This window comes from Lytechinus pictus, chromosome 4 (assembly GCF_037042905.1).
Source record: "Lytechinus pictus isolate F3 Inbred chromosome 4, Lp3.0, whole genome shotgun sequence".
Classification (NCBI taxonomy): Eukaryota; Metazoa; Echinodermata; class Echinoidea; order Temnopleuroida; family Toxopneustidae; genus Lytechinus; species Lytechinus pictus.
In genome coordinates this window covers 22,281,418-22,294,625 of record NC_087248.1, presented here as the reverse complement: position 1 = coordinate 22,294,625, position 13,208 = coordinate 22,281,418, and the positions used below count along the sequence as shown (strand labels likewise).

Below are 13,208 nucleotides of genomic sequence, written 5' to 3'. Positions count from 1 at the left end.
CTTCTTTTTACATCAGCACAGCACTTAAACCAAAGCTGGTCCTGGGATGAATTTCACCAGGTATTGAGCAATCAATAATCTGATTTTGGTTCCTTTTCATAAAACTCATTTTAGGTGTTTTATCTAGTAAAGGGAATCTGGATTGTGCTCCCAAGTCCCAACACCAAAACTAGCACTGAACTTGAATCAGGTGTTGGAGCTTAGGAAGGTAATCTGAATTGTGTTTCCTACACCAAAACCAGCACTGAACTCAGATCAGGTGTCAGAGCTAGGGAAATGAATCTGAATTGTGCTCCAACACCAAAACCAGCACTGAGCTCTGATCAGGTGTTGGAGCCTAAAAAGGGAATCTTAATTGTATTTCCTACACCAAAACCAGAGAAAGGCAACCAAAACAAGCACTGAACTCAAAACAGGTGCTGGAGCTAGGGAAAGAAATCTGAATTGTACTTTTAACACCAGCACCAACAACAACACCAATAACCGAACCTGAATCTAGAAATCACCCATAGTCTTGTCAGCAGGTTTCATGATAATGCACTACTGTAGCTTTAAAACAACAAAGATGAAATCTAAAAACTCTGAATAACATAATCATTACTTCCAATAGTTTACAGAATATTGCAAAGGTTAAGAATACAAGAGCATACCCTGTATATTTGCACTCAACACAACCAAGAATAGCACATAAAACATTTCAGAATAGCAGAAACAGAAACAAATATAAACCAAAATATATTAAACACAACATATAAAGATATAGTTTGTACAACTTAAATAGTATAATACATCTTATTTGAAATACTTTTCTCACTTTCACACCTACATTTTGTACACTTACTTTCAATTGGAACATTTACATATATTCAATAAACTATGTATCTTGCTTTGGTTCTAATATGATAAAACGAGAAGCCCCCCCCCCCCAAAAAAAAATGATGTAGATCTACTCAACATTTTCTATTAATAAAGACAGGATCATATCACATTGTACAGATGATAAAAGACTTACAGAGATATTATACTAATAATTGTTGAGTATTCAAATGTTGAGTATTACAAGGGAATTATTTTTTACAGTTGAAAATTGAAGACTATCCACATCTAACATACAAACAATAATTAAAATTCAACTTTTAAATACTGAACACCTTAAAACCAAACAAATGCTTAGACATTTAAAGTTTGGCATACCTGTACCAAACACATTACTGATTTTCACGACTCTGATACTGTTTCATCCTATCTCATAAAAAACAACTATTTACAGAATATGAATACACAAATATTTGAATAACATTAAAATTTGTAAAAAAAACAAAAAAACTTTTGTTCTAATCTCAATCTTGCATAACTCCAGCAAAAATAATGTTTTGCGATCATTTTAAATTGAAGATGCCCTTTTGGTACATATCTCTATGTATTTGGGATTCACTTTGGCACTTTGTTTACACTTAAATATCATTTGAGAGATAGCAGTACAAAGTTTAATTTTCACAAGCAGTTCACTGCTTTTGACACATTTACTCTAAAATTACTATACACATATCAAATGTAAGTAAACATTTGGTAGAAATTAATTCCCTATATCAACCATGCATTGCCTTGCATAGTTACAGCAAAAACATTGGCATCAAACAATTGGCCTGTTAAAATCTTGCATCTTGAGATTTTAAAAAATTTTGAGGACAAATCAGAAGAAAATCCTTTTTAGAGCTATAAAATGAGTGGCAACAATCTTCTGCCGATAGATTTGAGGTAACTTTTCAGACAATATGAGATTGCAATCATTGTCATAATTCTAAAATAAAATAATTCTAAAATTCTGTTCTAAAATACCACTGTCTGTCCTAGTCACTTTAAAAAAAATACATTTTGAGTTACAAGATTTTAATAGCCCACTAACAATAAACTATGATGCATGTGTTTACAGGCTAATGATTAATGCAATATCACAAATATATTCCCCAATTATAAAAAATAAATTGAAAAACAATAGAAGAAACACAAATATGGCTTGGATGTTCAAGTGGCATTCCCTTTCCATTTTGGAATGAAAGTGAAAAATAGCTAATTGTGGTTTCCGGGGACCACTTCGTGAAAGTTGTAAGCACTAACAAGTTGTCATTATTCAATCGTTACCATAGATATCTGTGCTTCTCAGCCATTTAATACTGAGCAAAGTTGTCAGATGATGGGTGTTGATGAAATGCCTTCCTGATTTGTCTCTTGAATAAATTGCTGGATGATAAATAAAGAGTTAAATAGGTAATCTACTACTACATGTAGTAACTATCTGGTTAATAAATAACTGAGAATGAAAAGTTCAGCCTGTCTTATCAGCCCCTGAAGTTTTTAATGAATAAATAAATAATTTTCTTTAATTTTAAAGCCAGGTGGGTGTTTCATAAAGCTGTCCGTAAAGTTACGCATGACTGGAACATGTTCTTAGGTCATAAATCAATGACATAGAAATATCATATAGCACAAGAAAGGATCACCAGTCGTGCGTAAAGTCATTCGTATCTTACGAACAGCTTTATGAAACACCCGCCAGCTCATGGCATAATGATTTAAAAACAACAATGAATCGTGATAGATCGCAATGCAAGCAAACATTAGATGTTGTAATAAGAGCATGTGAAGTCTGCTGCTCTCTCCAAGTTTTCTTTCTGCCAGGATCACAACCTTTAAATACAAAAAATATTGTTAGATGGATCAATATACAACCAAAATTACCCTTACCCGGAACAAACTGCAACAAATGATTTTCAACGGTTTTTGGTACTACTGGACCTCGGGAATAACATACTAAAAATCTTCCAAAATCCGCATCCGTGAAAGTGGTTATTTTCAAGATGGCGTCCAAGATGGCTGCCATTCACTGAAAATGGGTACAGCTCACATGGTCAAACCATATATTGACCCATCTATGTACTCCAGGGCCCTGCCCTAAATAGATTTGAGATAGATTTGAATCACAACTAATTCTAAGATTCCCATCTCTTAACTACACAATTTTAGATCAGTCACAGTTTGTGTTTGATTCGAATCTATCGCAACTCTTGGTAAGACAGAGTCGGTCTTACAAAGAGTTACGATTGATCCAATATATCGTAACACTATGGAAATCCATCAGTGTCATAATTTTTTCTACAGGAAAATTGTAAAATGTCCTTTGTAAACAAAGGAGAACACACCAAATTGTCAAGAAATCAATGAATTTATGGATATACATTCATATCTATAATTTTTTTGAACAAACATGCATTTTATATGTTGACTTTGCTAGCTTTCCATAGTTGCGATTGATCGGATCAATCACAACTCTTGGTAAGACAGGGCCAAGGTATTTAGCCAACTTTACCCTGTGCTAGATGAGCTGGGTCCCGTAACACAAAGGTTAGCAATTGATCGTGAAAAGATGTTCCACGGTGATTGCTTAGTTTTGTGTTACAGGCCCCTGGTGATGTTTCAAACTGTATGACTCCTCTCAGGAACCGACGACTTTCTTTCCCCTGGGCCATGTTTATACTACATGTACTTCTTGAGTAATTATTCTTGAATGTAGGAAAACCGCTTTGAAAGCGGGATCTGCATATCAGCCCCCTTGACTTTGTGGGACGAGCTGGTAGACTCTGAAGGTCCTGTTCTGGAAGACCATCTTGAAGAACCTGACGACGTCCTGGGCCCCGCTCTGGACGGCGTCGCAGAAGCGCCTGGTCTGGACCACCTTCAGGTCTGGTTCCAGGGCTGGGTTGGCCTCGGGGTAAAGCTGCACAAAGATGTGTGGGTGGATAAGGCGAGACTAGTGGGGTGTTGCAAGAAACTTGCGATCAATTGCAAGTCTAGTTTTGAAACCAAAATCAATCATATGTCTTGCAGTTAATTGCCAATTAGTGATTGATTGCTAATCTGCTCCTTGAAACAAGAAGTTTAATCTGATTTGCTATAGCTAACGTTGATCTGTCAGTTGTAAAATTGCGACAGAATATTTGCAATTTATCGCAAATATTTTCTTGCAACACCCCCCTACTAGTAGGCAGAGTGTACATGCATCAATACTTCAATGCTTTTGCATGCAGGGATAAAAATCTTGACTTAAAAACACTACTGATTATGAAAGCTTCATTTATTATCATTATTATTTATTTGACCATAAAAAACATACAAAAATTGTACAATGTAATTACAAAAATAAAATTTGAAATTGGATAATTGAATATGGATAAAGTAGACATGAAAGAAAGAAGAAAAGAGTAAGAAATCTATGTTCTTTATTGCTGATTCTCTTCCTTCTTAGTTTCATTTTCTTCTTGCTTTATTTCACTCTTTATTTTATTCCCTTCCCATTAAAAAAAAATAATATACACCTCTAAGAAACCTTAATTTGTAGATTATGTTCTTAAATGTCCTTTTTACTAATTCATAATATTTTTATTTTTTTCATGTTTGTGTCTTTTTTTGTACTTTACCGGAGGCAATTTACAACATGGGAGTGGTTCATGAAACATTTTTTTCACTGATTTTCACTGACAAATTTGCCCTTGGCCAATCAAATGCAAGGATTTCAGTAGCTTACAACAATTCTTCAACTCACATGTCCATTCATGATATCCAGTATATCAGGAAGCCTGCACCCGACTTCTGAAGATCTTGCATAGCAGATACTGTCTTCAAGGATGATGTAATCTGTCCCCGTTGCTCTGTGGATGTTGTACACGTCTTTGGCACTCCGTCTGGCATAATACTGATACAGCTACCAAGGAAAAATACAATTGATATCAATTACAGACTGAGTACAAATCAATCGCAACTCAGACAAGACTGGCTCAAAAAAGTGTCTCTGTGGATGTTGTAAACATCTTCAGCACTCCGTCTCACATAATTCTGAAACGGCTGTCAGCTTAAACTAAGAAACTTAGTAAAAATCATCTTATGAGCCTGAAAGAATATGTACATGATATTTTTTATAAATACTCATCCTCCGTGAGTGTTCATGAACATGTACAAAAAAAATCATATCTTATTTCATTGAATTGCATGGAAATTTACAACGGGCAATTTTGTAACATTTTGACGGGTAAATTACCTCCAGCCCCCATGCATCTGTTTCCTAATGTACACCTATTTCTAAGATTATAGTGCTGGTCAATATTAGTCGATTATCACCAGCAAAATATCACTGATAATACGATACATCACACCGAGTCTGAAATATATATAAATCATCTTTACTTCATAATCAAATAGAGAAAGTACAATAAACCTAGGTCCTTTACAAGTGATGATGGGACAAACTCCCCTTCACTGGCAATAGGCCGGGTGATAATACATGTTTATAATATATTGATTGAACAGGTACAATTCATAAGTTACAATGCATAAGATTTAACACATAACTCACATTACATAAGAAAGCAGATGTTAAGATATACTTGACTAAATGGAATGAAGTACAGTATGCGGAAAGAGACAAGCATGTTAAATGAAAAAGAAAGGTGACTGTATTAATGAAAGAGAGATGGAGGGTCAGATAGTAGGAAAATACAAAAGAGAAACCATCATTTTATGATGGAGATATATATACATTCATAATACATGTAAGCGTCGCCACAACAAAAAGGAGTGCTTGTAACGTATTATATAATTATTCATATTCATAGAATCTTCTTATGAGAGATATTATACATGTACATATAGATACATAGATATTATACGTTCATTATACGTTTATTATGAGCTGCAAGTCCATGAGAGCAGGGAAGAACGGGAAATAAAAGCAATTAGGGCTTTCATTGGTGCTTGTCCGTGAAAAACGGGCATTTGGGTACTAGCTTATAAAGTTCTGAGTTGGTTTAATACATTACAGAGCCACATTTTCGATCAATAAAAAAGTTATCAACTTTTCATAATCTACGATATTTTGGTCATATCGCGATGTATCAACATAATCATAAAACCATTATTGAATATTCAATATTTTTTTCAATATCCCATAATTTCTATAATATCAAAATATCGCTCAGTGCTAAGGAAACCTACCTCTAATGTTTTATCTCTAAGCTGTTTGTCCTCATAATGTGGGTGATTTGTCAATCTTCTTCCTGTACACAGTTTAACTCCTGCTAGAAGCTGCATGCTACCACTGAATACAGCTGTCTTGGGTGTCTGCTGACTGTAAACAATAATAGAAGTTCTTAAAAATTCTACTGTCACTTGTAATATATATGTTACAGATAATATGTATAATGTTTTGGCCCTCAACACAAGCTACATGTACAACTTTGAAGGGTAGCCTAACCATTTTTGTTTGATGTTTAATGTATTACATTATGTTGAATTTTTTTGTATTTTCTGGTTGAAATAAATTAAAATTCAATTGAATTTGTAACATTAATATAGTGCTTAACACAATTTTTCTAGGTGCTGCAGGTTAATACCTCTGCTTAAAAGTTGTCACACGTCCATCCCAACAAAAAGTTGATTTGAATAAAAAGAGAAAAATCCAACGAGCATAACACTGAAAATTTCATCAAATTCTGATGTTAAATAAGAAAGTTATGACATTTTAAAGTTTTGCTTTATTTCACATAACAGTTATATGCACATCCCGGTCGATATACAAATGAGGGAACTGATGACAACGCTCACTCACTTTTTCTTTTGTATTTTATTATATGACATATGAAATATTCAAATTTTCTCCTCATTGTCCTGTGAAACAAAGTTTTATTTCTCCCTGAACATGAGGAATTACTATTGTTTAACATTATATGGTTCAGTCAAGTTGGTCCTTATTGTCAAATCTGTAAAAATTGAACCACTGTTTAATTCAAACAATAAAGAACAAAATAAATAGTGAGTCAGGGACATCATCGACTGTCTCATTTGCATGTGACTAAATTGTGCATGTAACTATTTTGTGAAAAATAAGCAAAACTTTAAAATGTCATAACTTTCATATTTTACATCCGATTTTGATGAAATTTTCAGCATTATGCTTGTCTGACTTTTCTCTGTTGATTCAAATCAACATTTTTCTGAGGTGGACTTGACTTTAAGTTTGACTTTGAATGATACAAACCTTATCCAGTTCATAAGCTCTACTGTGTCTGGATCATAGAATTCCCTGAGATTGTTCAGTTCTGCAGACATCTCTGGATAACACTGAATATTAAACAAAAAATAATGAGAGTTATAAAAATAGAGAAAATAATGATAATAATAAAATGCCTAAAACATCAGAATAAATCTTACAAGCTTTGCAACCTTTCATCTAGGGTCAAAAATGAGAAAAGTTGTATTTCAAGTTGCCATGTTTAAAGCTAAACTTATGTTGCATCAAAACTGATCTCATGACAAAGTCTTGAAAACCAAGGCTAGCTGTCACCGTACCATTATACTGTACATGTAGATCTATTATTGCTAGGAAAAAGACCCTACATCTGGCAGGACATCTGCTTATTTTGCTTATTTCTTGGCATTTACACATTCTTTTCCAAGAAACATGAAATGACAGCTGCAGATAATAATACTGATGATATAGGCTTATATTTTAAAGTCAGGTTTAATTCAAACTCTGGTCTAAAGTTGTGGTGAAACACTAAACCCTATCTAGGCCGGGGGGGGGGGGGGGGGCCTCGGAGCCCCCCCTCAACGATTCGGGCGAAATTTTTTGACCGCAATGCTCCCTGACTTTTTACTTTCAAGTCTTGCGCAACTTTTGAGAACAATTTTTTGTCATCCGGGTACGCGTTTCCGAAATTACGCAACATTAAGTAAGTGCATGTCAGACCAAAAATTGCTCAAAAACGTGATTTTGTGTACTAAGTCAATACAAATTGTGTTTTCAACCAAAAATCATAAATGTATGATTATTTTTAGTTTTGCTGGTCTAAATGTAATTATTTTTTATTTATTTATTGATCTCAGAAGAGTACCCAACAAATTTCATTGAAAAAACAATGAAAAACAAAAGGTAAAAAAACAGAGAAATACATAAGAAATTGTAAAAAACAATATAATACATAATAAAATGAATTGATATCGCAATTTTGTTCATGTACATTTCCTAAGAACACCAAAAAGAGTTTCTATACAAAAAATTAGAACATTTGGAGCTTTATTTAGGGAGTTAGAGGAAAAAGTATGATTTCGCATACTAATTACGCATAAATCAGCTGACAGCATAATCACTTAACAGCAATTCGCATGAAATAAATTACTATATAATTTTGTAGATTATGTCCTAGACAACCCGCGTGCCAATTTTCGGCGCGATCGCGCGGTCGAGAATTGGCCAGGGGGGGGCCTCCCAATTCTGTTTAAGAACTTAATCTACTCGGAGCTTACCAAATAGAAGGCCACTGCAATGATAGCTACTCCAACCCCATGACGTACACATTGAACCTAGAGCAGAGAAAAAAAAACACGAAAGAATGAGGGGACTGGAAACTTTTTTTCTTGCACAATGAACATAAATTTGCTATCATACAATTAGAAATAATGTTTTGCTCTAAAGTCACTGATCAAATTTTCCTCAGGCAGGGAAAAATTATACGACCGGTTCAGCCCGAAGTGCTCAAAAGAGCGGAACGGAGTCCTGGAAATCCCCATTCATCGCAATGTTAAAGCTTATCCAATGTTGCAGATATAGGCAGTGTATTTTGAATGATTTTTTTTTCCTGTCCTCGGTGTTATTTTTCAACCCAGAGGTACAGAATTTATCCATGGTCAAATCTAATAAGGTTTCATTCTCCAAATTAACAATTTATATTCTTTACCAACTCTTATTAATAAAAATATTGATAAATGGGAGTTAACAAAATAGCCATGTAATTTTGAAATTTAATTGAGAGTTTACCAAGTGGTATCGTAAGATAATACTTTATTTTTCAACCCAGAGGTATAGAACTTATCCATTGTCAAATTAAATAAGGTTTCATTCTCCAAATTAACAATTCATATTTTTTACCCAATCTTATTAATCATATATACTTCAAAAATATTGATAAATGGGAGTTAAAAAGATAGCCATGTAATTTTGAAATTCAATTGAGAGTTTACCAAGTGGTATTGTAAGACAATACTTACATTTTTTATATGCTTTCCATATCTTAGAATGTGTAAAGATAACTTTAAGTTAAATGGCTTTCATTTCACAGAAGCTCAACCTTTTTTATAGGAATTTTTATAATTCTTATCAGTTACTGGTCTTAATTTTAAACCTTCTGTAATTATGTTACATGTATCTCTCTTTGAAAAACTTCAGGAAATAAATAATTCAGTATTCAGTTAGTTAACCAGGGAAAAAATACACAGGGGCTCAGACGATTTCACCCATGAATTGCTCAAACAAGCCCTTGAAACTAAAAAAATGAGCCCTGGAAAATCCCCATACTTAGCAATGATAAAGCTTATCCAATGTTGCAGATACAGGTATTTATTATTTTTTTAAATCTATTATTTATTAACCAATGCAATGATAGTAACAATTTACAAGTTTACAGCCAATCAGTTATGAGGATAATAAGAACCAGAAAATAGCATGAATGCTAGTCAAGTCTGGCCCCTTCTAGTTTAGGCAGATAGAAACACGTTTCTTAACTTGTTGATTAAGAATGAACAGTTGTGAGTTTACTAAATATACTCTGCATTAAATGCCTACATAGCAATTTAACAAAGACTAAAACAGTACTTACATATGAAAGACATATAAATGACAGCAAAAATACCGTATAGATGATAACAAAAATTCATTTTTCCAACAGATGTTCAAAAACAGCCGGGGGGGGGGGGGGGGGGGCACTTACATTGACGAGTGGATACCATGCGCGACCAAAAAAACACGTAAAAAGGATGTCTTTTTCAAGATAGGGCACGTTACATACGTAACGTAATAAGGGTGTCAAAAACACTAAAATAATGAAAAAGGTATCTATTTCGTTAGGAAAGCTATACGTGTTTAGGGTAAAAATTGAGGGGGTATAAAACTTAAGACTAAAAGTTTTATAAAGGATGTACTTTTTGCCCCAACACTAACGTGTTTAGAGTCCGATTTGCACGAGATGGGGCCGTAATAAACCCAATATGTAAGTAAAGGTAAAACCGACGACCGACGTCCGTGAGATTAGTGTACTTGTTTAGGGGGTCAATTCAGCGAATACTTAATGCCAAGGGTACCGTTTTGTTTCCAATACTTAAGGGTAGGGTTTCACACGCCAATACTTGTATAGGGGTGCATTTTCAGAATATGGAAAATACGTGTTTAGGGTGCTTTTTGAGACCCCATGGTCGCGCATGGTATCCACTTGTCAATGGAAGTGGCCCCCCGGGAGGAAAACTTGACCTTAATGGTTTCTTTCTGATTTTGATTGGTAGCTTATTCCAAGAAGTTGTGCCTACATTACATAAACACTCCTTTCCCAAGCTTGTCTTCACCTTTAGTACATTCAGATTCTCATCTCCCTTTTGCCTTGTATTATATCTATGTTGAACAATATTGTAGCAGTGAATGTGGCAAATTTGTATTAGGTAGCTAGAAAGATGTGAAAAGAAGTCCTCAAAAATTAAAAAGTTTTTTTGCCTACAGTTAAATGATACAGTACATGTTCAAAACAAAAGAGCAAAAAAATCTCACCATTGTTTCCGACTTGCATCCCACCTTCCCTAGCAACCATCTCCATAGCGATGCATTGCCGATACCAAACGCCGCCAGGACGCACATCTGCGGGGTCCAAACGAACTTCATGCGGACCACCAACAAGGCCATGAGACCGAAGGGGATCGTCTGGAGGGTGTGGTAGGCTAGGTCCGGTCTGCATAGGATTGTACTATCGGATGAAGGATCGGGAGAAGGGGAGGAGGAGGAGGCAGGTTGGTGGATGTCGTCATCTTTCTTGCCAGCAGATATCCTGGATTCAAGGCTTTAATAAAAAAGAAAGAAATATGAAGAAAATTCATTTGATAATAATATATATAATGAAGAAATGAAAAGAAAGAAGAATGGAAGAATGAGAAAAACTGTGGCTGGATGTAAATATTATTAAAATATTTGACCAATCTTCAATACCAGTTGAAAGTGATAGGAAGATGACATAAAATAATCATTTTGAAACAACAAGAAATATGAATATGAAATTGCTATAGTAGGGGGGGGGGGGGCTGGAAGGAGGCAGGATGAGAAATATGACAAAATAAAGGAGGAAGTGTAGAAAATCAAATTAGAAAGTTCAAGAGAAATAACTGGAAGAGTAGAATTATGTGGATGAGAGGATGAAGCCGGATGAAAAGAGAGGAAGAGGAAAGGAGGAGAAAGAAAAAAGAAAAAAGAAGAGGTAGAGGAGAAAGAGGAAGGAGAAAGAAGAGAAGAAGAAGAAAGAGGAGAAGAAGAAGAAGAAGAAGGAGGAGGAGAAGAAGAAGAAGTAGGAGGAGGAGAAGAAGGAGGAGGAGGAAATAAGAAGGAGGAGAAGAAGAAGACGAAAAAGAAGAGAAGAAGAAGAAGAAAAAGAAGAGGAGGAGGAGAAGAAGAAGAAAGAGGAGGAGGAGAACAAGAATAAGAAGGAGGAGGAAGAGGAGAAGAAGAAGTAGGGGGAGAAGAAGGAGGAGGGAGGAGGAGAAAAAGGAGGAAGAGGAGGAGAAGAAGAGTTATATGAGGTTAAGATAGGGAGTGGGATGGTGTGTAAATGAAGAGAGGAAATGATGGCGATGCGTTACATTTAAGCATTCCATGACAGCTCTACTTATTCATAGAAGCAGCTGGTGTCTCAATATATATGTAAATGATAGCAATAATGAGTTGATAGGAAGGTATATATTCCTGTAGCATCCATAGCAATAAGGGTGACTACATCATTAGTCATCGTGTTATCAGCTGTAAAGAAATTCTCTTGATAATTTGAAGTCATGCACTTGTGCGAATACAGTCTGCAAAAGGACAGATTTGTTCTTGAGATAAAGGGTTTTAACAACAATACTTTTGATACATTTGAAGTGTCTCCTATTAGATTGGATACTGGTTATAAAAAGGAATATAGTATGTACAAACAATCTTTAAATATACAGTCTGGAAAGTAATCATTAGACCATGTAGCATGTGGGCGCTTAATAGGAAAGGGATCTAAAAATTAGTTCCCAAACTGTATTCAACCCTTGTCTTTTTTGAAATGTGAATACTATATTCTGTACATAATAAATTTTGTATGCTTTTTGTATTTGTGATACTCTGTGTACAGAAAAAAAGAAAAAGAACAACAAGAACAAGAAGAAACATATCACTGTTCGTCAGGATACTGTATGTCTTTATGCATCACCAAATCTATACGGAATGCACTACATCACACTGCACTTATATTTTACATCACTTAAATAGATACCAATCCCTCTAAATAAAGAACATGATAGATTATGACAACCTTTCAAAAGTTTCTATGGTTTAAGCATACTTTTAAGCAAATACACACAATACCCAACTACAACTGATCAGCATTAATTTATCTTTACTCTAAGAAACTTCTTTAAGTATCTCCAACCTTCTACACCATAATTATATATAATTTTCAGATTAGCAGCACAAAAATACACAAAGAATATTGCTGCTGGAATTTTACTTCACGTAATACCAAGGTCAGGTGAGATACTTTCAATAGCTTTCACTATATCCCTGATGGTGATAGTCTTCCCTAAGTCCCTCCCCCAAGGCAATAGTTTTGACTATTTCCCCGATAGCAAGACATTATTCAGTACATAGTGATGGTCTCTTTGACAAGTCTGGTCATCTAATATTGTGTGAATTAATCAATACTAAATGCAGGCCTCAATGACTAATCGTTCAAACAGGTTATTTAACTCTCTTCTTGTCTCTCGATCCTCTCTCTTCCAATGAAATATCCTTGTACCCATCTTCTGTCAGTCTCAGAGTTAGGCCTGTTTTAGACATTATGTTCTGCTTTTTAAATATTTTTATTCTCAAATCTCAAAATTAATTCTTTTTATGTTTTTGTTTTTTACATTGTTATCCTGCCAATTGTAAATATTCTGAGTCTTGATGATTTCTAATAAAAACATAAAACATAATTATATTAAAAAACTGTTTCCCTATAATCATTACAGATATACTGTAGTACCTACTTTTTCAGCAATACAGGTAACAGAAAAAAATCATGAAATTCATGAGTACGGCATTCATAGTATTTCACTGAAAATGA

General features: G+C 34.5%; 1 protein-coding gene across 1 annotated transcript in view; it reads right to left on the bottom strand.

The window, feature by feature from the left end:
* Nucleotides 1–3,257: 3,257 nt before the first annotated feature.
* The window catches only part of LOC129259336 (probable C-mannosyltransferase DPY19L3), a 34,102-nt gene continuing 24,151 nt past the window's right edge, over nt 3,258–13,208 (bottom strand). The window contains exons 11-16 of the mRNA XM_064097989.1: nt 10,643–10,928; nt 8,356–8,412; nt 7,088–7,170; nt 6,046–6,178; nt 4,601–4,759; nt 3,258–3,775 (exon numbers count right to left, since the gene is read on the bottom strand). Coding sequence (XP_063954059.1) covers nt 3,602–3,775; nt 4,601–4,759; nt 6,046–6,178; nt 7,088–7,170; nt 8,356–8,412; nt 10,643–10,928 — 892 coding nt within the window. The 3' untranslated portion in view covers nt 3,258–3,601. The remainder of the gene's footprint in view (nt 3,776–4,600; nt 4,760–6,045; nt 6,179–7,087; nt 7,171–8,355; nt 8,413–10,642; nt 10,929–13,208) is intronic.